Source organism: Theropithecus gelada, chromosome 4, assembly GCF_003255815.1.
Source record: "Theropithecus gelada isolate Dixy chromosome 4, Tgel_1.0, whole genome shotgun sequence".
In the NCBI taxonomy this organism is placed as follows: Eukaryota; Metazoa; Chordata; class Mammalia; order Primates; family Cercopithecidae; genus Theropithecus; species Theropithecus gelada.
This window is the reverse complement of record NC_037671.1, coordinates 116794992-116820489: the sequence shown is the minus strand read 5'-3', so window position 1 is coordinate 116820489 and position 25498 is coordinate 116794992. Positions and strand designations below refer to the sequence as shown.

Sequence of the window (25498 nt, the reverse complement as noted above, 5' to 3'; positions counted from 1 at the left end):
GCCTCCCGAGTAGCTGGGACTACAGGCGCCCGCCACCTCGCCCGGCTAGTTTTTTTGTATTTTTTAGTAGAGACGGGGTTTCACCGTGTCAGCCAGGATGGTCTCGATCTCCTGACCTCGTGATCCGCCCGTCTCGGCCTCCCAAAGTGCTGGGATTACAGGCTTGAGCCACCGCGCCCGGCCAAGTATGGCTTCTAATGCAACCGTTTTTTATTTATTTTTCTTAAGAGGCAGGGTCTTGCTCTGTCATCCAGGCTGGGGTGCAGTGATAAGATTTTAGATCACTTCAACTTTGAGCTCCTGGGCTTAAGCAATCCTCTCACCTCAACTTCTCGAGCAGCTAGGACTACAGGTGTGTGCCACCACACCAGGCTTATTTTTATATTTTTTGGTAGAGATGGTGTCTTATGTTGCCCAGGCTGGTCTCAAACTCCTAGACTTAAGCAATCTTCCTGCCTCGGCCTCCCAAAATGCTAGGATTACAGACATGAGCCACTGTACCTAGCAGGATAATTTCATCTTTAAAGAAGAGTCAATACTTGGGTTTCTATGTATAAATATTTTTGTACTTTTTCAAGAAATGGAGAGGGAAAGAGTGAACTTAATCATCATTAAAACATCCAAGAACATTCTCAAATTTTAGTTAGGAACCATCTATCAAAAGAACCTACATCAACACAAATTAAATTTCAATCTGTTGCCACACCAAGCAAAAGTGACTAGACTGATTCTTCCCACATACTGAGGGTATGTAGAATGATCTGACTTCAAGTAAAGGCTATGTGTCCTGGGTTTAGCTGGCCCAGGAAGGTACTGTAGAGGACACCAATTGGTTCTCCCTGCACAGCACACATCTGGTAAAAGAAGCCTCTTTTTCATTTGCAAATCATCCTTCCTTCCTTTACTTCCTTTCCTTCCTTCCTTCCTTTTCTTTTTCTTTCTTTCTTCTTTTGAGACAGGAGTCTTGCTGTGTCTCCCAGTCTGGAGTGCAACACCACGATCTCAGCTCACTGCAACCTCTGCCACCCAGGTTGAAGCGATTCTCCTGCCTCAGCCTCCCCAAGTAGCTGGGATTACAGGTGCACATGACCATACCCGGCTAATTTTTGTATTTTTAGTAGAGACGGGGTTTCATCATGTTGGCCAGGCTGGTCTCGAACTCCTGACCTCAAGTGATCTGCTAGCCTCGACCTCCCAAAGTGCTGGGATTACAGGCGTGAGTGAGCCACCATGCCCGGCCCCTCTTTCATTCCTATTCCACTCCTTTAAAAGAGGCTAACTCTACTTGGAGCTCCAGGGGTTTTATTCAGGCCTGGCCAATCAGAGCACTCCAATTCTCTGATCAAAAACAAGGAGTTTAGGCATAGATATGAAACTCAAAACAGGCCAAATATTAATCGTTGGACTTTTGCTGGAACTATGACAAAAATGAGGGCTAATTTCTCGAGAGTTCATTACCCTAAGGACAATAAAAATAAGGCTTGAAAGCTGAGTGCAGTGGTACACGCCTGAAGTCCCAGCTACTTGGGAGGCTTAGAGAGGAGGATGCAGTACAGTATGATTGTGCCTGTGAATAACCACTGCACTACAACCTGTACAACATAGTGAGAGCTTATCTTAAAAAAAAAAAAAAAAGCTGAACACAATGGCTCTTGCCTGTAATCCCAGCACTTTATGGGGTCTAGGCAAGAGGACTGTTTGAGGCCAGGAGTTCTAGACTAGCCTGGGCAACATAGTGAGACTTCATCTCTACAAAAAAACCAAAAAAGGCCAGGCACAGTGGCTCATACCTGTAATCCTAGCACTTTGGGAGGCCAAGAGGGCAGATCACCTGGGGTCAGGAGTTCAAGACCAGCCTGGGCAACATGGCAAAACCTCATCTCTACTAAAAATACAAAAATTAGCCAGGCATGGTAGTGCACATCTGTAGTCCCAGCTACTCAGGAGGCTAAGGTGGGAGGATCGTTTGAGGCTAGGAGGTGAAGGCTGCTGTGAGCTGAGATTGCAACACTGCACTCCAGCCTAGGTGACAGAATAAGACCCTGTTTAAAAGAATAGAATTCATGTCTTGACCAGGATTGGGGACCCCTGCCTGTAAATCCAGCACTTTGGGAGTCTGAAGCAAGAGGATCACTTGAACCCAGGAATTCGAGATCAGCCTGGGCAACACAGCAAGACCTCATCTGTAAAAAAAAAAAAAAAAAAAATTAGCTGGGTGTGGTGGCTCATGTCCATTGTCCCAGCTACTTGGGACGCTTAGATGGGAGGATCACTTGAGCCTGGGAGGTCACGGCTGCAGCTAGTTGTGATCATGCTCCTGCATATCAGCCTAGGCAAGAGTGAGAACCCATTTCAAAATAAAAAAACATTCACATCTTTGTCACTAATAGCATAACTCTATCCTAATTACATAAAACTACTCTGTTTCTTAGAGGCAAGAAGTAATCAGTGAAGCTTAACAAAGTCTGAAGTTTAAAAGGCTGTGGAATTCAATCTAAACACTCTGTCAGAACTTGTTGAATTACATTTCTTCTCTTGGTACTCTGATTTGTATTGGTGGAAGAAAGAATCTAATCCAAAGATTAGGTCATTAAAATGAAGGCATTTGATATAGTTAATAGATTGGAGATAACCTAAGTTTCACAATAACTTACGATTCTCACCTTTTGGCATCATTGTTACAATACTGTGGTTATCATATTATAACTAAACCTATTGATTTAAAAAACACAATAATTTCAGATTCCTACAGAAGATTAGTAATGCAGATCCCATAATGTGAGCATGCCCCAAAACTGGTAGATTTGGATCTACATCTGGAGAAAAAGAGACAAAGAGAAACTCTAATTATTCATGTTTGTAAAGAAAGCTAGCTTTAAGGACACCGAATCATACTCTGGGCAAAATGGCACCCTGCCTAACTATTCCATACACTGGAGATAGTTACAGCTCTCTTTCTCCCCTTTTAGAGAGGTAAGGAATCATTAGAGCTGTCTCAAACATTCACCATTTCAAACAGAAGACGAACAAGCTTCTCAGATTCTCCTCTGTATTTGGAAGTCAGAGTTGATGAAGAGACATTGAAGAATGTTGTCTTGCATTCTGTAGCTACTGCTTTAGCAAGGAGCGTCTTCCCCGTGCCAGGTGGGCCGACCATCAGTACTCCCTGTTGCGAATATAATAGCCTAAGCAGAGGATTTATCTGCTATTGTTCTAATTCATAAAAATGTCATTACTAAGTAGGAAATTTCAACCAACTTATATATAATATCAAGACAAATAAAAGACAAACAGATAAACTTTGTCACAAATTTACTCTTCCCATTAAAAAAGAAGATAACCATATTATTAAAAATTTGGAACTCAAAGATGAGAAAAAGTAGTTTATAATATCAACACCCTAACAGAGGTACCATTAACATCTGAATTTATATCCTGATTGTCCTTTTGCTCAGACAAATTAGGTTTTTTAAAAATATAATTTATTCGGCCAGGCGTGGTGGCTCACACCTGTAATCCCAGCACTTTGAGAGGCTGAGGCAGGCAGATCACGAGGTCAGGAGATCGGGACCATCCTGGCCAACACGTGAAACCCTGTCTCTACTAAAATACAAAAAAAGTTAGCTGGGCGTGGTGGTACGTGCCTGTAATCCCAGCTACTCGGGAGGCTGAGGCAGGGGAATCGCTTCAACCTGGAAGGCAGAGGTTGCAGCGAGCCAAGATCGCACTGCACTCCAGCCTGGCGACAGAACAAGACTCCGTCTCAAAACAAAACAAACAAAATATATATATATATAATTTATTCAAAGTATGTCTATCATTTTATATCTTGCTTATCACTTAATGTATAAAGAATTTTTACAACTATTCATACATGCAGAGTTACCTATTAGTGTGTCTTCCAAATCCAAGAAAGGCTTTTTTGATGGTCTTTTTTTAGATCAGCCCATGACTTTAAAAAGTATTTATCACATGCAGGTACTTCCCATTAATTTATTGAGAACAATCCCCAAAATACAGGTTACAATCATGCAACATGACATAATAAGCATTTCTGCACTAGCTGACTAGGTCATATTTGCAAATACAAGCTCATTCTAAATGGGGTGAATTCTAATTTTTTTTTTTTTTTTTTTTTTTGAGACACAGTTTTGCTCTTGTTGCCCAGGCTGGAATACAATGGCGTGATCTCGGCTCACTGCAACCTCCGCCTCCCAGGTTCAGGCAATTCTCCTGCCTCAGCCTCCCGAGTAGCTGGGATTACAGGCACGCGTCACCATGCCCAGCTAATTTTGTATTTTTAGTAGAGACGGGGTTTCTCCATGTTGGTCAGGCTGGTCTCAAACTCCTGACCTCAGGTGATCCGCCCACCTTGGCCTCCTAAAGTGCTGGGATTACAGGCGTGAGCCACCACGCCCAGCCAAATTCTAAATTTTGATGCTGTGTATTCCACTTTCCAAAGATCACATTGTATGTATTTCTTATTCTAGAAATCTTGCAATAGCTTATGGTCTAACAAAATTCTCAGCAGCACAACATATACCTTTTAATTTAAAAATTTCCTTACTCTACTTTCTCCCTCCACTTTTCCCAATATAGATAAATATTGGCTGTCTATATCAATATGCTGCCATTTACTTTGACAATGCCATCACAGTAATAAACTTACTTTCCATGGTCTTCTAATGCCCTTAAAGAATTCAGGCATCCACATTGGTAACACTACAGCTTCCTTAAGCAACTTCTTAGCTTCTACTAAATCAGCGATATCATCCCTGAAAGAGAGGACATTTTTATTAACAACCCCTTAGATGATACATGCCTATGCAGTCACTCATGAGAACCACTGGAAGCACACGATGTTGTGCTGCTGACAGAATGGTGAGCCTCTCTTTGAGCCCGGGTGAACTAATGCACTGTGATGAGGCCCACCGTGTCAACCAGCAGATATATGCGCTGCTGACAGAATGGTGAGCCTCTCTCAGAGCACGGGTGGACTAACACTGCAATGAGGCCCACTATGTCAACCAGCAGATATATAAAGAGCACAATGTTTTCTTCAGTTCTTGGCAGTTGACAGTTTTTAGCCTGGATCATGAGAACATAGTCTACAGGCACACTCTTCAGGGTTCTGTGTCATCTCATTTTAAACTCCTGCTTTTATGGTCCTCATTCCATAACCTCCATGATTTAGAAACAATTAGCCCATTTTTTTAATTAAAAAAAAGCATAAAGAATAAAAAGGGTATAAGGCAAAGACACGCTACAACATAGCTGCTTTGCCTCCAGCTCTATTAAGAGGTAGATGCCAAGGTTAAAGAGTATCATAGAGATTGCTATAAAGTCATCTCCAACCACTAGAGTACCTACTACTACTGCTACATGTGGCAATTTCTGTTAAACAAAACAAAACAAAACAAAAAACTATTTTCATTGTATAAAATGTTAATGTCCCCATTTTTTTTTTTTTTTTGAGACAGAGTCTCACTCTAACGTCCAGGCTGAAGTGCAGTGGCACCATACCATCTCGGCCCACTGCATGCCCGGCTAATTTTTTTTTTGTTTTTTTTTTTAAGTAGAGATGGGGTTTCACCGTGTTAGCTAGGATGGTCTCGATCTCCTGACCATGTGATCTGCCCGCCTCGGCCTTCCAAAGTGCTGGGATTACAGGTGTGAGCCACCGCGCCCGGCCCCCAATATTTTTTAATATAATTCAAACCCATACCTAATAATCATTAAGGTTTTAACAGAAATATAATATACCTAACTTTGTGGAAAAGTTAACTTTAACTCACTGTAATACATTACAGATCTTTGATTACATGTAATATTAATAAAGTTGAGAACCACTGCTCTAAAAGAAAATAAAAGAAACATTTCTAGGATGCTATAGATAATAAGCAACACACATATATACAAATCATTGCCTTGGCCAGGTGCAATGGCTCATGACTGTAATCCTAGCACTTTGGGAGGCTGAGGGAGGAGGATCACTTGAACCCAGGAGTTCAAGACCAGCCTGATCAAGACTCCATCTCTACAAAACATTTTTAAAAATTAGCTAGATGTGGTAGTGTGCACCTATGGTCCCAGCTACTTGGAAGGCTGTGACAGGAGGATCACTTGAGCCTAGGAGTCTGAGCCTGCAGTGAGCTATGATCAAGCCACTGTCCTCCAGCCTGGGCAACAGAGTGAGAACCTGTCTCTAAAAAACAAAAACAAAAACCTCAGACTCTCAGACAAAAATTGGAACAGGCTGAATGCAGGGAAATTATGCTCATGCTGTACATACTCCAGGTCTGTCCTCAAGTTCTGCTCTTCAGTACATTCTCCATTTTCCATTTCGAAAAGCAACATCAGCACCCAGTTATTTGGTTGTGATATGACTTACCATCGAACATTGGGATTCTGGGAAATTATATCTCTTTCCAAAGCTTCTACTAAGTCTTTATCATATCCGGTGCTGTCAAATTTATTTGTCTCTGGTTCTGTTACTGCAGCAGGTGATTTGTTCTACATCAAGATAAAAAAACAAGAGCTTTTGATTCATTTATTTTGTTTCTGTGAGTCAGAAACACAGATTGGACTCAAGTGACATCCTTTAAAAAGCTAATACATCATTTGGCTGGGTGTGGTAGCTCATGCCTGTAATCCCAGCACTTTGGGAGGCCGAGGCAGGTGGATCATGAGGTCAGGAAATCGAGACCATCTTGGTTAACACGGTGAAACCCCGTCTCTACTAAAAATACAAAAAATTAGCTGGGCGTGGTAGCGGGCGCCTGTAGTCCCAGCTACTCGGGAGGCTGAGGCAGGAGAATGGCGTGAACCCAGGAGGCAGAGCTTGCAGTGAGCCAAGATCGTGCCATTGCACTCCAGTCTGGGTGACAGAGCGAGACTCTGTCTCCAAAAAAAAAAAAAAAAAGCTAACACAATAGTACAATAACAAGGATAGGATCAAAGACTCTAAGTCATCCTTCTATATCAACATTGGTTTGATGTATCAAAAGTATCAAAGGGAAATAAAAATGACCATGCATATGAACTGGCTAGCATAAAAAAATTAATACTGAGATAAATGTGGTCACAAGCAAATATCAGATGAACACAAAATGTATTTCAATCCTTTAGAGGAGATCAGATTAAAGACTTGGCTTATTTAGCCAAGACTATGGCTCAATCTTTTTTTTTTTTTTTTTTTTTTGAGACGGAGTCTCGCTCTGTTGCCCAGGCTGGAGTGCAGTGGCCGGATCTCAGCTCACTGCAAGCTCCGCCTCCCGGGTTTACACCACTCTCCTGCCTCAGCCTCCCGAGTAGCTGGGACTACAGGCGCCCGCCACTCACCTGGCTAGTTTTTTGTATTTTTTAGTAGAGACGGGGTTTCACCATGTTCACCAGGATGGTCTCGATCTCCTGACCTCGTGATCCGCCCGTCTCGGCCTCCCAAAGTGCTGGGATTACAGGCTTGAGCCACTGCGCCCGGCCTATGGCTCAATCTTTAAACACCTACTTGGCCCTCGTCAATGCTCCTAAAAATATCCCTTTTCATTATTCCCACTACCCTCCAAAAGACACATCTCAGTCCTTACATGGGATTCCTCTCACCCTCTGTGATGACAGTCATTAGGGCCACAGTTCCCAAACTATGTACTCAATACCCAGGACACAATGGCAAACTCGCAAGATACTGTGGGATACTTTAAATTTATGAAAGAAACACAGCAACAGCTGTTGAACATTGTGTGAACTACTAGCTCAAGGTAGTTCACAATTCCTACATAAGACTGCTATATCCTCTTCAATAATGCCTTATTTATTTATTTATGAGATAGAGTCTCACTCTGTTGCCCAAGCTAGAGTGTAGTAGTGTGATCTTGGCTCACTGCAACCTCCACCTCCTGGGTTCAAACAATTCTCCTGTCTCAGCCTTCTGAGTAGGATGACAGGTGTGCACCACCACGCCCGGCTAATTATGTTTAGTAGAGACGGGGTTTCAGAACATTGGCCAGGCTAGTCTCGAACTGCTGACCTCAAGTGATCCGCCCACCTTGGCCTCCCAAAGTGCTGGGATTACAGGTGTGAGACACTCCGTCCGGCCTCAATAATGCCATATTTTTGTGAAGCTGGGTTTTGGGCAGTTGCTGTGATAAAATGTACAGAGAGAAAATCAATGTGGAAAAGGAATGAGGGTAGAATGTCCATTCCAACTGCAGAGTTTGAGAAACTGTGTAATAGGGCCCAGTAGGTGTTAAACTGCTAGAACACAAACTGTTTGAACCTAGCTTCTTCATGAATGGATAGGTATTTTTCAGAAGTGGATGGGTATCCTGGCCTAGAGATGCTATATAAAAATTAAGATACTTAAGAATTTTAAAGGCCAAGAAAATTTATGAAGCCCTGCATTAGGGTAAATAAACATTTCTTCTGTCGTACTAAGATTGTTACCCAATTCCCATAACATTTTTTTTGCACATAACATGATGATTCCTTTGCCAACTGGTGCTAATGCCATTATTAATGTCCAGACTTAACTAATATTTATGATATTCAAAATGTTAACCTAGATGGCCAAATAAGCATCTGTTTCACAATGTGTGTATTGAGCCTCCAATATTAACATTAAAAGATTCAAGGAAGGAACTGTGTAATTTTTTTTTTTTTTTTTTGAGATGGAGTTTCACTCTTGTTGCCCAGGCTGGAGTACAGTGGCACGATCTTGGCTCACTGCAACCTCTGCCTCCCAGGTTCAAGCAATTCTCCTGTCTCAGCCTTCCGAGTAGCTGGGATTACAGGCATGCGCCACCACACCTGGCTAACTTTTTATATTTTTAGTAGAGACGGGGTTTCACCATGTTGGCCAGGCTGGTCTCGAACTCCTGACCTCAGGTGATTCACCCACCTCAGCCTCCCAAAGTGCTGGGATTACAGGCGTGAGCCACCACACCTGGCCAGAACTGTGTAACATTTAAAAGAGAAGATAATCTTTTCTTCAAAGTATTTATAAAGTTGTTATTCATTTAGAGGTATTTAACAAGTATCTGTTCTGTGTTAGCAGCTATGGAGAACAGAAAGAAGACACTGTCCCTGACTATCAGGAACATGCTGTAAGCCAGGGAAGATACAAATATAAGGCATTTTCTCTTTCTCTTTCTTTTCTCCCACAGAACACAGTACTAAGGGAATGTTTGCAGACAAAGCAAAACAAATTCAAGTTGGCAGAAAAAAGAAACAGTGTTGTGATAGGCCAGCCAAAGGAAGCTGTGGAATTTCAAATGCTGACATATTTAGTAGGATTTTATTTAATTAGTTGAAGTAGTACAATTTCTTTTAGGTATACATCTATCTAATAATTTGTTCCCGGCCAGGTGCAGTGGCTCATGCTTATAATTCTAGCGCTTACAGAGACTGAGGCGGGTGGATCACTTGAGGCCAGGAGTTCGAGATCAGGCTGGCCAACATGGTGAAATCCCCTCTCTACTAAAAATACAAAAAAATTAGCTGGGCATAGTGGTACACACCTGTAGTCCCAGCTACTCAAGAGGCTGAGGCCGGAGAATCGCTTGAACCCAGGAGGCGGAGGTTACGGTGAGCTGAGATTGCACTACTGCACTCCAGCCTGGGTGACAGAACAAGACTCCATCTCAAATAAAAACAAACAACTTGTTCTAAGTGAAAACAGTAACTAGTAGGAAGTGGAAAAAAACAGTTGAGGGATTCAAAGGGACCTAGACTCCTTTTTTCACGCTCAAAATAAAGTTTCAGATAGACAGATGAATCAGGACATAAGTCCTTGGGTTTAAAACTAGTTCTTTTGTTGGGCTCGGTGGCTCACGCCTATAATCCCAGCAGTTTGGGAGGCCGAGGCAGGCAGATTACCTTAGGTCAGTAGTTCGAGACCAGCCTGGCCAACATGATAAAACCCCGTCTCTACTAACAACACAAAAATTAGCCAGACATGATGGCGCACACCTGTAATCCCAGCTATTCGGGAGGCTGAGGCAGGAGAATTGCTTGAACCCAGGAGGCAGAAGTTATAGTGAGCCGAGATCACGCCACTGCACTCCAGCCTGGGTGACAGAGTGAGACGCCATCTCAAAAAAAAAAAAAAACAAACTAGTTCTTTTAAAAGTTGGCAAAATTATAAATACAAAACCCATTACCCTCAATTAAGAGAGTTAATTAAAAATGACAGCTGGGTTCTCATTTCTAGGAAGATGGAACATACTTTTCAGCATTTCTTCTGCTAGGTAGAGCTAAAACCCTTGGGTACTATACATACCACAAACACAGGAGGACTCTGAAAGGTGCTAAGAAGCCAGCGGAGCCACTAAGGATCTCAAACATGGTGTGAGTTCCCCGGGTTTTCTTTCTTTCAAATATCCAGACTTGGGGCTGAAGAGCCGGCAACCTGGATATACCAATTTGAACAAACAAAAACGCCCCAACAGAAGCTTGCTCTTTCTGGGCAAAGGACCAGAAAAGGGGCAGTCTAGCAAGACAGAGCTTTTAGACAATTAACACTCTACTCCAGTCAAGCACCACCAAAGACTTGTGGCCCCAGCCCCACCCAGGGCAGCAAAGGCAGGGTGGAAGACCTAGCACTTTCTATCTCTGGAAGCCTATAATGAGGTACCTCAAACCCCCACCACGGTAGAATCAGAGGCTAACTAAGAAGCTGAAACTTTCATTCCCAAGAGTGAAATGAACAAGAGCCCCTGCATGTTCTCCTCTCTCCCACCCCTCCCCGCCACAGTCACTGGACATCATAGAGGGAACCTGGACTTCCACTCCCCAACCACAGTGTCTCTGGAGAGCGTGTGGAGAACTTCCACCACAGCTCAGGGGTAATGAGAAGGCCTCTGCCCCTAGGCAGGTGCCGACAGAGGCTGGCTGGAGAACCTGAACTTCCATCCCCACCCGGCAGTGGTGGCATCCCTATTCTCCCTGCCAGAGCAATGTTAGGAAAAGTCAGCTAAACAGGTTTAAATAAGATCTAGAGTCTCGTAATATAATATGAAAATGTCCAGGTTTCAACAGAAAATTCCTCATACCAAGAACCACGAAGATCTCAAACTAAAAGAGACAATCAACAGATGCCAAGACCAAGATGACAGCGATGTTAAGAGTTTCCTGACAGATTTTAAAGCCTTTTACATGCTTCAATAAGTAATTATGAATGTACTTGAAACATTATGAAGAAAAATAGCCTCAGAAACAAATAGAAGGCCCCAAGACTCCATGCCAACACACATTATACTTTAATTTCTGAAAACTAAAGACAAAGAAAAAATTGAAAGCAATGAAAGAATATCAACACCTTGCTTATTGGGAAAAACAATTTGGATGAAAGCAGATTTCTTCTCAGAAAAGCAAGCCAGAGGAAGTAGTGGCATAGTATTTTTTAAGAAAAAAAAAAAAAAAGGATTTTTTCAAGAAAAAAACTCAGGCCAGGTGCGGTGGCCCACGCCTTATAATCTTAGCACTTTGGGAGGCCAAGGTGGCAAGACTGCTTGAGCCCAAGACTTCAAGACCAGCTTGGGCAATAAAATAAGATCCTGTCTCGGCCAGGTGTGGAGGCTCGCGCCTGTAATCCCAGCACTTTGGGAGGCCGAGGCGGGCAGGTCATGAGGTCAGGAGTTTGAGACCAGCCTGGCCAATACAGTGAAACCCCGTCTCTACTAAAAATACAAAAATTAGTGGGGCACAGTGGCGGGCACCTGTAATCCCAGCTACTTGGGAGGCTGTGGCAGGAGAATTGCTTGAACCCGGCAGGCACAAATTGCAGTGAGCTGAGATCACGCCACTGCACTTCAGCCTGGACTCCATTTCAAAAAAAAAAAAACATGGGCTGGGGGCGGTGGCTCATGTCTGTAATCCCAGCACTTTGGGAGGCCGAGGTGGGCAGATCACCTGAGGTCAGAGTTCAAGACCAGCCTGACCAACATGGAGAAACCCCATCTCTACTAAAAATACAAAATGAGCCAAGTGTGGTGGCACATGCTATAATCCCAGCTACTTGGGAAGCTGAGGCAGGAGAATCGCTAGAACCCGGGAGGCGGAGGTTGTGGTGAGCCGAGATCGCGCCATTGTACTCCAGCCTGGGCAACAAGAGCGAAACTCTGTCTCAAAAAAAAAAAAAAAAATCCTGTCTCTGCAAAATAAAAATTAAAAAATTAGCCAGGTGTGGTAGCACACATCTGTAGTCCCAGCTACTTGGGAGACTGAGTCAGGAAGATCCCTTGAGCCTAAGGAGTTCAAGGTCGCACTGAGCTATGATCGGTGCCACTGCACTCCAGCCTGGGCAACACAGACCCTATCTCAAAAAAAAAAAAAAAATCAGCAAGGATATAGAGCTCAGCAACACCACCATCCAAAGGATCCAACAGACATTTATAGAAAATTCCACCTCACAACAGCAACATACACACTCTTTTCAAGTGTTCACAGAACATATACCAAAACAGACCATGTCTTGAGCCAAAAACAAACTTAGACAAGTTTTTTAAAAATTGAAATTATGCGAAATATATTCTCAAAGCACAAAAGATTCAAACTAGAAATCAGTAACAGGAAGAAAACAAGAAAATCTCCACACAATTGGAAACTAAACAACACGCTACTAAATAATCCAGGTCAAAGAGGAAGTCTCAGTGGCTATCAAAGAACACACTGACCTGAAGGAAAATAAAGATACAACTTATCAAAATTTCTGGGACACAGTTAAATCAGTGCTGAGAGGGCAATTTAGAGCACTAAATGCATATGTTAGATAAGAAAAAAAAGTCTCAGGCGGGGCGCAGTGGCTCACACTTGTAATCCCAGCACTTTGGGAGGCCAAGGCAGGTGGATCACCCGAGGTCAGGAATTTGAGACCAGCCTGGCCAACATGGCAAAACCTCATCTCTTCTAAAAATACAAAAATTAGCTGGGCATGGTGTTCCACTCCTGTAGTCCCAGCTACTCAGGAGACTGAGGGAGGAGAATTGCTTGAACCTGGAAGGTGGTTGCAGTGAGCCAAGACTGCACCATTGCACTCCAGCCTGGGCAACAGAGCAAGATTCCATCTCAGAAAAAAAGTCTCAAATAATCATTTAAGCTTTTACCTCATGAATGTAGAAAAGAACAAAATAAACTCAAAGCTAAAAAGGAAAATATTAGGCCAGGGGCAGTGGCTCATGCCTGTAATCTCAGCACTTTGGGAGGCCAAGGCAGGAGGGACAGCCTGAGGTCAAGAGTTTGAGACCAGCCTGCCCAACACGGTGAAACTCTGGCTGTACTAAAAACACAAAAATTAGCTGAGCATGGTGGCGGGGGCCTGTAATCTCAGCTACTCAGGAGGCGGAGGCAGGAGAATCACTTGAACCTGGGAGGCGGAGGTTGCAGTGAGCTGAGATCATGCTATTGCACTCCAGTCTGGGCAACAAGAGTGAAACTCTGTCTCAAAAAGAAAAGAAAAGAAAAGAAAAGGATATTGATAAGAGCAAAAAGCAATAAAGTTAAAAACAGAATAACCATAGAGAAAAATCAATGAAACAAAGGAGTCTTTTAAAAAGATTAAAAACTGACAAACCTCTAGCAATACTGGCAATGCAAAAAGGACAGAGAACACATATTACTGATATCAGGAATGAAAAAGGAGCTATCATTATAGACCTGCAAGCACTTAAAGAATAAGGAATATGGCTAGACATGGTGGCTCATGCCTGTAATCCCAGCACTTTGGGAGGTTGAGGTGGGTGTATCACCTGAGGTCAGGAGTTCAAGACCAGCCTGGCCAACATGGTGAAACCCCGTCTCTACCAAAACTCACCAATAAAAGAAGATAATCTGAACAGTGCCATAACTATTAACGAAGGTGATTCATAGTTTCAAAGAAATATTCAAGCCCAGGTGGTTTCATTGTAGAAACATTTAAAAAAGAATTAAGGCTGGGCGCGGCGGTCACACCTGTAATCCTGGCACTTTGGGAGGCCAAGGCGGGTGGATCACCTGAGGTCAGGAGTTCAAGACCAGCCTGGCCAACATGGTGAAACCCTGTCTCTACTACAAATACAAAAAAAGTAGCAGGGCATGGTGGCACGCATCTGTAATCCCAGTTACTCGGGAGGCTGAAGCACAAGAATCTCTTGAACCCAGGAGGAGGAGGTTGCAGTGAGCCAAGATCATACCACTGTATTCCAGTCTGGGTGACAGAGTGAGACCCTGTCTCAAAAAAAAGTTTTTTTTTAAAGAATTAAATCAATTCTATACAAACTCTTCCAGAGCACAGAAGGAACATTTCTCAATTCATTTCATAAAAGGCTATATTACCCTGATGCTGAAATCAGATGAAGACAGTTCCAAAAAACAAAACAAAGCAAAAACTATATAGACTAGTATCATTCATGAATACACAGATGCAAAAACTGTTAACAAAATATTACCAAATAGAATCCAGCAAGATATAAAAAGAATTACATACCATGATCAAGTGAGAATTATTCCAGGGACATAAGACTAGTTCAATGTTCAAAAATTAATTAATATAATCCACTATATTAAGAGACTAAAGAAAAAGACCCGTGTGATCATGCAACAAATGCAGAAAAGCATGTGCTAAAACTGAATACCCATTCAGGACATAAGCTCTCAGAAAAATAGAATTTAAAGGGAATATCCTCAACCTGATAAAGAGTATCTACAAAACCATCCTGGCTAACATGGTGAAACCTCGTCTCTACTAAAAACATAAAAAATTAGCCAGGCATGGTAGCAGGTGCCTGTAGTCCCAACTACTCAGGAGGCTGAGGCAGGAGAATGGCGTGAACCCAGGAGGCGGAGCTTGCAGTGAGCGGAGATCGTGCCACTGCACTCCAGCCTGGGCGACAGAGCGAGACTCTGTCTCAAAAAAAAAAAAAAAAAAAAAAAAAGAAGAGCATCTACAAAAACACCTAGAGCTAACATTATACTCTCTATGATGAAACACTGAATTCTTTCCTCCTAAAATCAGGAACACAGAAAGGACATCTACTTTGTCACTCTTATTTGACACAGTACTGGAAGTTCTAGCCAATGCAGTAAGTTAAGAAGAGGAAATAAAGGCATAGAAATCCAAAAATACAGAAATATTTGCAGATAACATAATTGTCCACAAAGAAAATACTAAGGAATCTACAAAAATTCTCCTAGAATGAACAATTCTAGCATAGTATTGAGGTGACAAGATAGAAGATAAACATAAAAATCCATTCTTGGGACAGGATAGTGGAAGACTGGCAGAGTAGGAAGCATCAAGAATCTGTATCTCCACCTAAACAAAAACTGCACCCGCAGAATCTGTCTGATGCAACTATTTAGGAACTTTGGAGTCTACTGGGAGGAATGCAACTTCCAGGGGGAAACCTGGATGGTAAATGACAAATTATGGTTAATTTTGGTTAATTTCAGCCCAGCTACTGCTATGGTTTTAATGTGTCCTTCCAAAAGCAAGGTGTTGAAACTCAATAGCTAATGTGTTAGTATTAAAAGCTGGGCCTTTGAGAGGGGATTATGCCACAAGGGTTCCTTACTCATGAATGGGAGTAAGGCCCTTATAGAGAGGCATCAGACAGCATTTGGGTTTCCTGCCTTCTTCCTTCAGCCATGTGAGAACAAAGTATTCCTCCACTCCAGAGGATACAGCCCTCACCAAACAACTGAACATGGCCGCGCCCTGATCTTGGACTTCCTAGCCTCCAAACTGTGAGGGAAAAAAATTCTGTTCTTTATAAATTACCCAGTCTGTGGTATTCTGTGATAGCAGCACAAAACGGAATAAACTTCTCAGCCCCTAGTACCTTAGTGGGCAACTGTACACGTGTTCCTGGAGGAGTCTGCAGGCATTTCACAGGAGCCAGGATGGTCAAAAAGGACCCGGTCCTCCAAAAACTGGATATTTGTGTTTTGATTGCCAAATGCAGCTTCTGACCTTGCAGTCATGGGGGGCAGCTATGGTTGCACCCCTCCTCCCCCTGTTGCAAGCCCTTCCCCCTCAGGCTGAAGCAACTTCCTGAGAGTTAAAGGGCCACCGACCTTTTATTTCCCCCATCCCTTCATTTTTCTCTTTTTTCCCTTTTGGGGAAACAGACATTTAAAGTCTAGGAAAATCAAAAGTAACTACACACAGGGGAATTTTTAAAGTCTCTGTGAGTCACACATGGTTGGCTTATGCTTGTAATCCCAGTACTTTGAGAGGCTGAAATGCAAGGATTGCTTAAGGCCAGGAGTTTGAGACAAGCCTGGGCAACACAGTGAGACCCTGTCTCAACAAAAAAGATGGAAAACATCAGCCAGGCTTGGAGGTGTACACCTGTAGTCCCAGCTACTCAGGAGACTAAGGTGGGAGGATCGCTTGAGCCCAGAAACTTGAGTCTACAAGTAGCTATGATCCTGCCACCATATTCCGGCCTGAGAAACATGGAGACCATAAAGAAAACAGCTATAAAATATACAAATATACACAAAAGAAAATGAGAAGGGAATTAAAACATTTCACTGCAAAAAATCAACTAAATGGCCTGGTGTGGTGGCTCACGCCCATAATCCCAGCACTTTGGAAGGCCGAGGCGGGCGAATCACTTGAGGTCAAGAGTTTGAGACCAGCCTGACCAACATCGTGAAACCTTGTCTCCACTAAAAATACAAAAATTAGCTGGGTATGTTGACATGTGGCTGTAATCCCAGCTATGCAGGAGGCTGATGCAGGAGAATCGCTTGAACCCGGGAGGCTGAGGTTGCAGTGAGCTGAGATCGCGCCACTGCACTCCAGGCTGGGTGACAGAGCAAAACTCCATCTCAAGAAAACAAAAAACAAAAAACAACTAAACACAAAAGAAGACAGTAAGTAGAAAATTATTTTTTTATTTTTATTTTTTTTTTGAGACGGAGTTTTACGCTGTCATCTAGGCTGGGGTGCAGTGGTGCAATCTTGGCTCACTGCAACCTCTGCCTCCCGGGTTCAAGCGATTCTCGTGCCTCAGCCTCCTGAGTAGCTGGGATTACAGACACACGCCACCACGCCCAGTTGATTTTTTCTATTTTAGTAGAGAGGGGTTTCACCATCTTGTCCATGCTGGTCTCAAACTCCTGAGCTCAGGCAATCCGTCTGTCTCGGCCTCCCAAAGTGCTAGGATTACAGGCATAAGCACCATCCCCGGCCACTAATGTAGAAAATTAAGGAAAAAGATGGATAGGCATATAAAAAACTGAAATAACAGAAGTCCCTCCTTATCAGTAATTACCTTAAATGGATGAAACCCTCCCATCAAAAGACAAACTGGCAGAATGGATAAAAAACCGACAGGGTGTGCACCTACAGTCTCAGCTGGTGGGGGAAGCGGGGCAGATCACTGGAACTCAGGAGTTTGAGGCTTTAGTGCATTATGATATAGCACACTGTGAATATTTACTGTACTCCAGTCTGGGCAACGCAGTGAGACCCTGTCTCTAAAATTTTTTTTTTTTTTTTTTTTTTTTTGAGACGGAGTCTCGCTCTGTCGCCCAGGCTGGAGTGCAGTGGCCGGATCTCAGCTCACTGCAAGCTCCGCCTCCCAGGTTCACGCCATTCTCCTGCCTCAGCCTCCGAGTAGCTGGGACTACAGGCGCCCGCCACCATGCCCGGCTAGTTTTTTGTATTTTTTAGTAGAGACGGGGTTTCACCGTGTTAGCCAGGATGGTCTCGATCTCCTGGCCTCGTGATCCACCTGTCTCGGCCTCCCAAAGTGCTGGGATTACAGGCTTGAGCCACCGCGCCCGGCCTCTAAAATTAATAAAATAAATTTTAAAATAAAAAAACATGAACCAGCCGGGCGCAGTGGCTCAAGCCTGTAATCCCAGCACTTTGGGAGGCCGAGACGGGTGGATCACGAGGTCAGGAGATCGAGCCCATCCTGGCTAACATGGTGAAACCCCGTCTCTACTAAAAAAAATACAAAAAACTAGCCGGGCGAGGTGGTGGGCGCCTGTACTCTCAGCTACTTGGAGGCTGAGGCAGGAGAATGGCGTAAACCCGGGAGGCGGAGCTTGCAGTGAGCTGAGATCCGGCCACTGCACTCCAGCCTGGGTGACAGAGCAAGACTCCGTCTCAAAAAAAAAAACATGAACCAACTATATGTTGTCTACAAGAGACACTTTAGATCTAGACACACACATAGGTTAAAAGTGTTAAGAATGAAAAAAGATACTCCACACAAACAGTAACTAAAGATACCAGGGACGGCTATAAATAAGCCTGTCACGAAAAGACAAATGCTATATGATCCACTTACATAAGTAGCCGAATTCACAGAGACAGGAAGTAGAAGGGTAGCTGCCCATGGCTGGAGGGAGGGTGAATGGTGAGTTATTGTTTAATGGGTATGAAGTTTCAGTTTTGTAAGATGAAGAGATCTGAAAAGGAATGGTTATGATGGCTGCATAGCGATGTTAATGCACTTAGTACAACTGCACTCTACACTTAAAAACCGTTAAAATGGCAAATTTTATGTTATGTGCATTTTACTATATACAAAAGTCAACTATATCATTGGGAAAAAAGTCAACTATATGACTGGAAAAATGGAAATCGATACCACAATGAGATACTACTTCACACCCAATTACATGGTTGTTATCAAAGAAACCCAAAAATAACAAGCATTGATGAGGATGTAGAGAAATTGTAATCCTGGTGGGAATGCAAAATGGTGCAGCCACTGTGGAAAACAGTTTTGTCATTTTTCAAAAGATTAAAAATGAGGCCGGATGCAGTGGCTTATGCCTGTAATCCCAGCACTTCTGGGGGCCAAGTTGGGCAGATCACCTGAGGTCAAGAGTTCAAGACCAGCTTGGCCTACATGGTGAAACCCCGTCTCTACTAAAAAAATTAGCCAGGCATGGGGGTGGGTGCCTGTAATCCCAGACACTTGGGAGGCTGAGGCAGGAGAATCACTTGAACCCAGTAAGCGGAGGGTGCGGTGAGCCAGGATCACACCATTGCACTCCAGCCTGGGAAACAGAACAAGACTCCGTCTCAAAAAAAAAAAAATTAAAAATGGAATTACCATATGACCCAGCAAATCCACTTCTTGTATATATCTAAAAATCTTAAAAGCAGAGTCTGGAAGAAATATCTGTGCACCCATATTCATAGCAGCATTATTCGCAAAAGCCAAACAGTGAGAGCAACCCAAGTGTACATCAACAAATGAATGATAAAGCATGAAATATACATGCAATGGAGTATCACTCAGCCTTAAAAAGGAAATTTGGACATACTACAACATGGCAAAATCCCTAAAACACTATGCTGAGTAAAATGAGTAAGTCACAAAAGGGAAAATACTGCATGATTCCACTCAGATGAGGTACCTAGAGTAGTCAAATTCACAGAGAAACACAATGGTGGTTACCAAGGGTGGGGATGAGGGGGAGAATAAGAATGACAACTTTAATGGGTGTAGTGTTTCAGTTTTGGAAAATAAAAAATGTTCTGTGGATAGAGAGTAGTGATGATTCCACAACTAGTGGAACATGTGAATGTACTACTTAATACCACTTAACTGCACACTTGAAATATTTTAAATGGTAAATTTTATGTTATGTATATTTTACCACAACTTTTAAAAAATAAATAATTTTTAAAACTCAATTGAATTTCTATAGCTTAGCAATTAACATACAGACACTGAAATTTAAAATACAACACTGTTTATAATCACTTAAAAAATGAAATACTTAGGTATAAAATCTAACAAGACATATACATATATGACATGTGCTAAAAACTATAAAACACTGGCCAGGCACAGTGGTTCACGCCTGTAATCCCAGCACGTTGGGAGGCCGAGGCTGGCAGATCACGAGGTCAAGAGATCAAGACTATCCTGGCCAACACGGTGAAACCCTGCCTCTACTACAAATACAAAAAATTGCCAGGCGCTGTGGCTCACGCCTGTAATCCCAGAATTTTGGGAGGCTGAGGAAGGGGGATCACCTAAGGTCAGGAGTTCGAAACCAGTGTGACCGATATGGTGAAACCCTGTCTCTACTAAAAAACACAAGAATTAGCTGGACATGGTGGCTTGCATCTGTCATCTCAGCTACTTGGGAGGCTGAGGCAGGAGAATCGTTTGAACCCAGGAGAGATGGAGGTTGCAGTGAGCCGAGATCGTGCCACTGCACTCCAGCCTGGGCAACAGAATGAAACTCTGTCTCAAAAAATAAAACATAAAATTAGCTGGGCATGGTGGCACGTGCCTGTAGTCCCAGCTACTTAGGAGGCTGAGGCAGGAGGATCGCTTGAACCCGGGAAACGGAGGTTGTAGTGAGCTGAGATTGCGCCACTGCACTCCAGCCTGGGTGACGGAATGAAACTCCGTCTCAAAAAATAAAACATAAAATTAGCTGGGCATGGTGGCACATGCCTGTAGTCCCAGCTACTTGGGAGGCTGAGGCAGGAGGATCGCTTGAACCCAGGAAACGGAGGTTGTAGTGAGCTGAGATCGCAACACTGCACTCCAGCCTGGTGACAGAGCAAGACTGTCTCAAAAAAAAAAAAAAAAAAACAAAAAAGAACTATAAAACACTGATGAAAGAAATCAATGATCTGAATAAATGAAGATACAAACCATGTTTATGAATTAGAAGACTCATATTAGTGTGGTATTCTGAAATGTAATTTTCTCAACAGTAGCCTGGGCACATATTTTCAACAAACACACACTAACTTGGAAAGAATACCTATTCTATACACTTTTGCTTTAATTTCTGATGACTTTAGCTTCTAACAAAGCAATGTTGGAGTGATGTCAGCAAGATGGTTAACTAGAAGTCCTTTGTGCTTATCCCTACATCCCAACAAGGGCAGCCAAAACAATAAATAAACAGCTACATTTCAATGAAAATAACTACAGGAGAGCACAGGAGTCATCAAAGGAGTAACAGAAACCCAAGTGAGCATAGAAACTCAGGATAGCTGTACAAAAACAAGGCAACACGAGGCCTCCACCAGTCATCCCCCAGCTGGGATCAGCTGGGAACCAGGAGGAGCTTCCTGTGCTGAAAAGGTAGCAAGCGGATCCCAGCAGCCCCCTCAACAACTTGGGCACCCACAGTCACGCCAGTGGGGTCCTCTGCAGTCCTCACAGGAACTAAGCCCAGCTGAGGGAGCTACCTGGAGTCCACAGAGCTGTGCCCCTCCCAGGGGAGCAGGCACTGTCTCACCCACAGTGGCCCATGCAGCTACTATGCTACACCACTGTGGAACTAGAACTACTGCTGGAGTGTGTCTTGAAATGGGGCGGGTAGCCAGGGCACCTCCTCCTCCTTGAGGCTAAGCTGCCCCTGATCCACCCCTGCCTGGTGGCCTGACATCCCCAAGCTGAGCTGTGAGTAGCTGTTAGGCCCATCCCCATGGGCCAATCTACCTCGCCCTGTCCCTGCCCCCTCTCAGATCTAAAGTAATGTACTCCCTCCTGAGGACGTGTGCGCTGGCCGAGCTCCTCCATCTACCACTCTCAGTTACTGCTGCACCCTATCTCTAGGGGCTGAGGGAACAGTGTCATGGTACAGGGGCCGTATATACCTCTCCCCAGTTGCTGCCACATCCTGTATCCAGACTCTGTGAGGCCAAGTACAGGGATGGCAAATGCCTCAGAATGGTAGAACACAGCTGTTATCTGGGCCCTAAGAAGCAGCACAGCAATGGCTCCACCTGGCCTCATGGAGTCTAGAAGACTGCCAAGTGCCACCATCCCAGGGTCTAGACTCACCAGTATACAATGCCTCATCCCCTATTGTCACTGTGCTCTATTGGCTCAGGTTCCTGAATTGCAGAGGCCATACCCTGGTCTCTGGGCCCAAACTCGCAGAGTACCTCTTCTTCCTGGAATCAGGTCAGAGCTGTACCCTGCCCTCCAGGGATAGAATTATAGCTGCATCCCAGCCCCCGGGACCCAAGCTGCTAGAGAATGGTTCATAGTCTCAGATACTGGCTCTGTGGTCAACCTACATCCAATTTTGCCACAGAAAGCAAACCAGCATATCAAGACCCAGGTAGCACAATGGGTTCACAAGACCCTGAGCCTAGGACCTCAGTCCTACAGCCAATCCAAGCATCTGCACCTGGAACCCAGCTCCTCTGCAGCTGCTTGGAGACCATGTCAGATCTGACACCATTAGAACGATCCCCTTGGCTAAGTCCCCCCACTGAGGGGAAAACATGAAGACTCCAAAAGCCCTTGCCACCAAGGACATCAACAACCGTAGTTACTGCCACCAACTTCTACAGCCTAGAACACTGAGGTGTCTGCCATTATTGCTGATTTTGAAAGCAGCTGAAGAAGTTGCACAGAGACCATACCACTGCAGCACCTGCAAGGAAAGAGAGTAACCACACTCTTCCCAACTGGCATACTAAGATCCAACTACAGATGAAAGTCTTTCACTAGAAGAGTGGTTCTAGAGGCAATTACTCCACCAGATGTGCAGACATCAGTGCAGGGAGACAAGAAACATAAAAAAAAAACAAGAAAATATGATGCCACCTGAATAATATAACCGTCTAGTAATAGACCCCAATAAAAAGGAAATCAACAAATGCCAGGAAAGAAAAATATTTTAAGGACACTCAATAAGATACTAAAAAATACAGACAGACAATTCAACAAAATAAGAAAAACAATTCATGATATAAAGGAGAAATTCAACAAAGTGACAGATATCATAATTAAAAAAAAACAAAACAGGCCAGGCACGGTGGCTCACGCCTGTAATCCCAGCACTTTGGGAGGCCGAGGCGGGCGGATCACGAGGTCAGGAGATCGAGACCATCCTGGCTAACACAGTGAAACCCCCTCTCTATTAAAAATAATTTTTTAAAAAATTAGCTGGGCGTGGTGGTGGCACCTGTAGTCCCAGCTACTCGGGAGGCTGAGGCAGGAGAACGGCATGGAACCAGGAGGCGGAGCTTGCAGTGAGCCGAGATCGCACTGCACTTCAGCCTGGGTGAGAGCGACATTCTGTCTCAAAACAAACAAACAAACAAACAAACAAAAAACCACGTATCTTGCAGCTGAAGGATTCAATTAATGAAATTAAAAAACAGAATAGAGAGTTTCAACCACAAAACTGATCAAGCAGAAAAAAAATCTTTGAACTTCAAGATGGGTTGTTTGAAATCGGAGAAAAAGAAGAATGAAAAGAGTAAAGAAAGCTCATTCGTAAGATGTCTGGGACACCATTATGTGAACGCATTTCTTATTATGGAAATTCCATAAAAAAAAGAAATGAGAAAAGGCATAGAAAACCTACATAGGCCAGGCACAGTGGCTCACACCTCTAATCCCAGCACTTTGGGAGGCCAAGGTGGGAGGATCACCTGAGGTCTGGAGATCGAGACCAGCCTGGCCAACATGGTGAAACCCCGTCTCTACTAAAAATAAAGTATATGCCAGGTGCGGTGGGTCACGCCTGTAATCCCACCACTTTGGGAGGCCGAGGCAGGCAGATCACTTGAGGTCAGGAGTTCGAGACCAGACTGGCCAACATGGAGAAACCCCGTCTCTACTAAAAATACAAAATTAGCCAGGCGTGGTGGTGCAAGCCTATAATCCCAACTACTTGGGAGGCTGAGGCAGGAGAGAATTGTTTGAACCTGGGAGGTAAAGGCTGCAGTGAGCCAAGATCGCTCCACTGCACTCCAGCTGGGCAACAAGCAAGACTTGTCTCAGAAAAAAAAAAAAAAAAAAGAAAAGAAAATCTATTTAATAAAATAATAGCTGAAAATTTCCCAAGTCTGGGGGAAAATATGGATATCTAGAGCCTGAAAGCTCAAAAGCTCCAAATAGATTCAACCCAAAAAGGTCTTCCCCAAGGTATATTATAGCCAAATTGTCAAAAGTCAAAGGCAAAGTGAGAATTCTAAAAACAGCCAAGAGAAAAGCATCAAGTCACGTATAAAGGAATCCCCTTTAGACTAACAGGAGAAACCCTGCAGGTCAGGAGAGAAGGGGATGACTATTCAACATGCTAGAAGAAAAAAAAAAAAAAATCATCCAGCAAATCTATCCTTCAGCAATGAGGGAGAAATAGTCTTTTCCAAGCAAAAACACAACACAACACAACAAACACCCAAGGGAACTCATCACTACTAGACCAGCCTTACAAGAAATGCTCAAAGGTATGTACATCTGGAAGGGAAAAGATGATAATCACCATCATGAAAACATGCAGAAGTATAAAATGCACTGGAACAGCAGATATACAAAGGAGAAAGATAAAACAATCAAACCTTATCACTACAGACCAAACTGCACTAATAATAAGAGAGAAGAAAGGAACAAAAGATATACAAAACAACCAGGAAAAGTTAGCAAAATGACAGGAGTAAGTCCTCACCTATTAATAACCTTGAATGTAAACAGATTAAATTCCCCAATTAAAAAATGACTAAATAGACTTTTAAAAACTTTATTCAAATATAAGAAGAAACTACAAGAAACTCACTTCACCTGTAAAGACACATGTTGAAAGAAAGTGAAGGACTGGAAAAAGATACTCCACACAGAAAGAAACCAAAAACAAGCAGGAGCTGCTATACTTAAATGAAATAAACTTTTAAGTCAAAAACTGTAAGACAAAGACTGTCATAATACAATGATAAATGCATCAATTCAGCAAGAAGATATAACAATTGTAAATATCTATGCACCCAACATTGAAGCAACCACAAATATAAAGCAAATATTTAGATCTAAAGGGAGGGATAGACTCCAATACAATAATAGGGACTTTAACACCCCACTCTCAGCATTAGATAGATCATTTAGACAGAAAATCATCAAATAAACACTCCATTTAAACAGCACTTTAGACCAAATGGACCTAACAGGTATTTATACGGAACATTTCATCCAACAGGTACAGAATACAAATTCTTTTCATTGGCACACAGAACATTCTCCAGGAGAGTCTATAGTCATACCACCCTGAACACCCCCAATCTCGTCTGATCTGGGAAGCTAAGCAGAGTCAGGCCTGGTTAGTACTTGGATGGGAGAACATTCTCCAGGATAGACCACATGTTAGGCCACAAAACAGTCTCAACTAATTAAAAAGAACTGAAATCACATCAAGTATCTTTTCTGACATAACAAGAGCAACTTTCAACACTATTCAAATACAGAAAAACTAAACATGCTCCTGAGAAAACTATGAGTCAATTAAGAAATTAAGAAGGAAAATAAAACATTTATTGAAACAAATGAAAATCGGAACACAATATAGTGAAACCTATGGGATATAACAATAGCAGTACTAATAAGTTTATAGCAATAATTGCCTATACCAGAAAGCACAAAGATTTCAAATAAACAACCCAGAAATGCAGCTCAAGGAACTAGAAGAGCAAGAACAAATCAAACTCAAAATGAGTAGAGGGAAATAAATAATAAAGATCAGAGCAAGGCCAGGTGCAGTGGCTCATGCCTGTAATCCCCACACTTTG

General features: G+C 43.1%; 1 protein-coding gene across 3 annotated transcripts in view; it reads right to left on the bottom strand.

Annotated features, from left to right (window-relative positions):
• KATNA1 (katanin catalytic subunit A1) overlaps window positions 1-25498 on the bottom strand; it is a 66920-nt gene that overhangs the window by 4570 nt on the left and 36852 nt on the right. For 2 of the 3 annotated variants that reach the window (XM_025381875.1, XM_025381876.1), the window contains exons 5-7: window positions 6392-6513; window positions 4670-4775; window positions 3008-3166 (exon numbers count right to left, since the gene is read on the bottom strand). In XM_025381875.1, coding sequence (XP_025237660.1) covers window positions 3008-3166; window positions 4670-4775; window positions 6392-6513 — 387 coding nt within the window. The remainder of the gene's footprint in view (window positions 1-3007; window positions 3167-4669; window positions 4776-6391; window positions 6514-25498) is intronic. The other variant, XM_025381877.1, reaches the window with a different exon arrangement.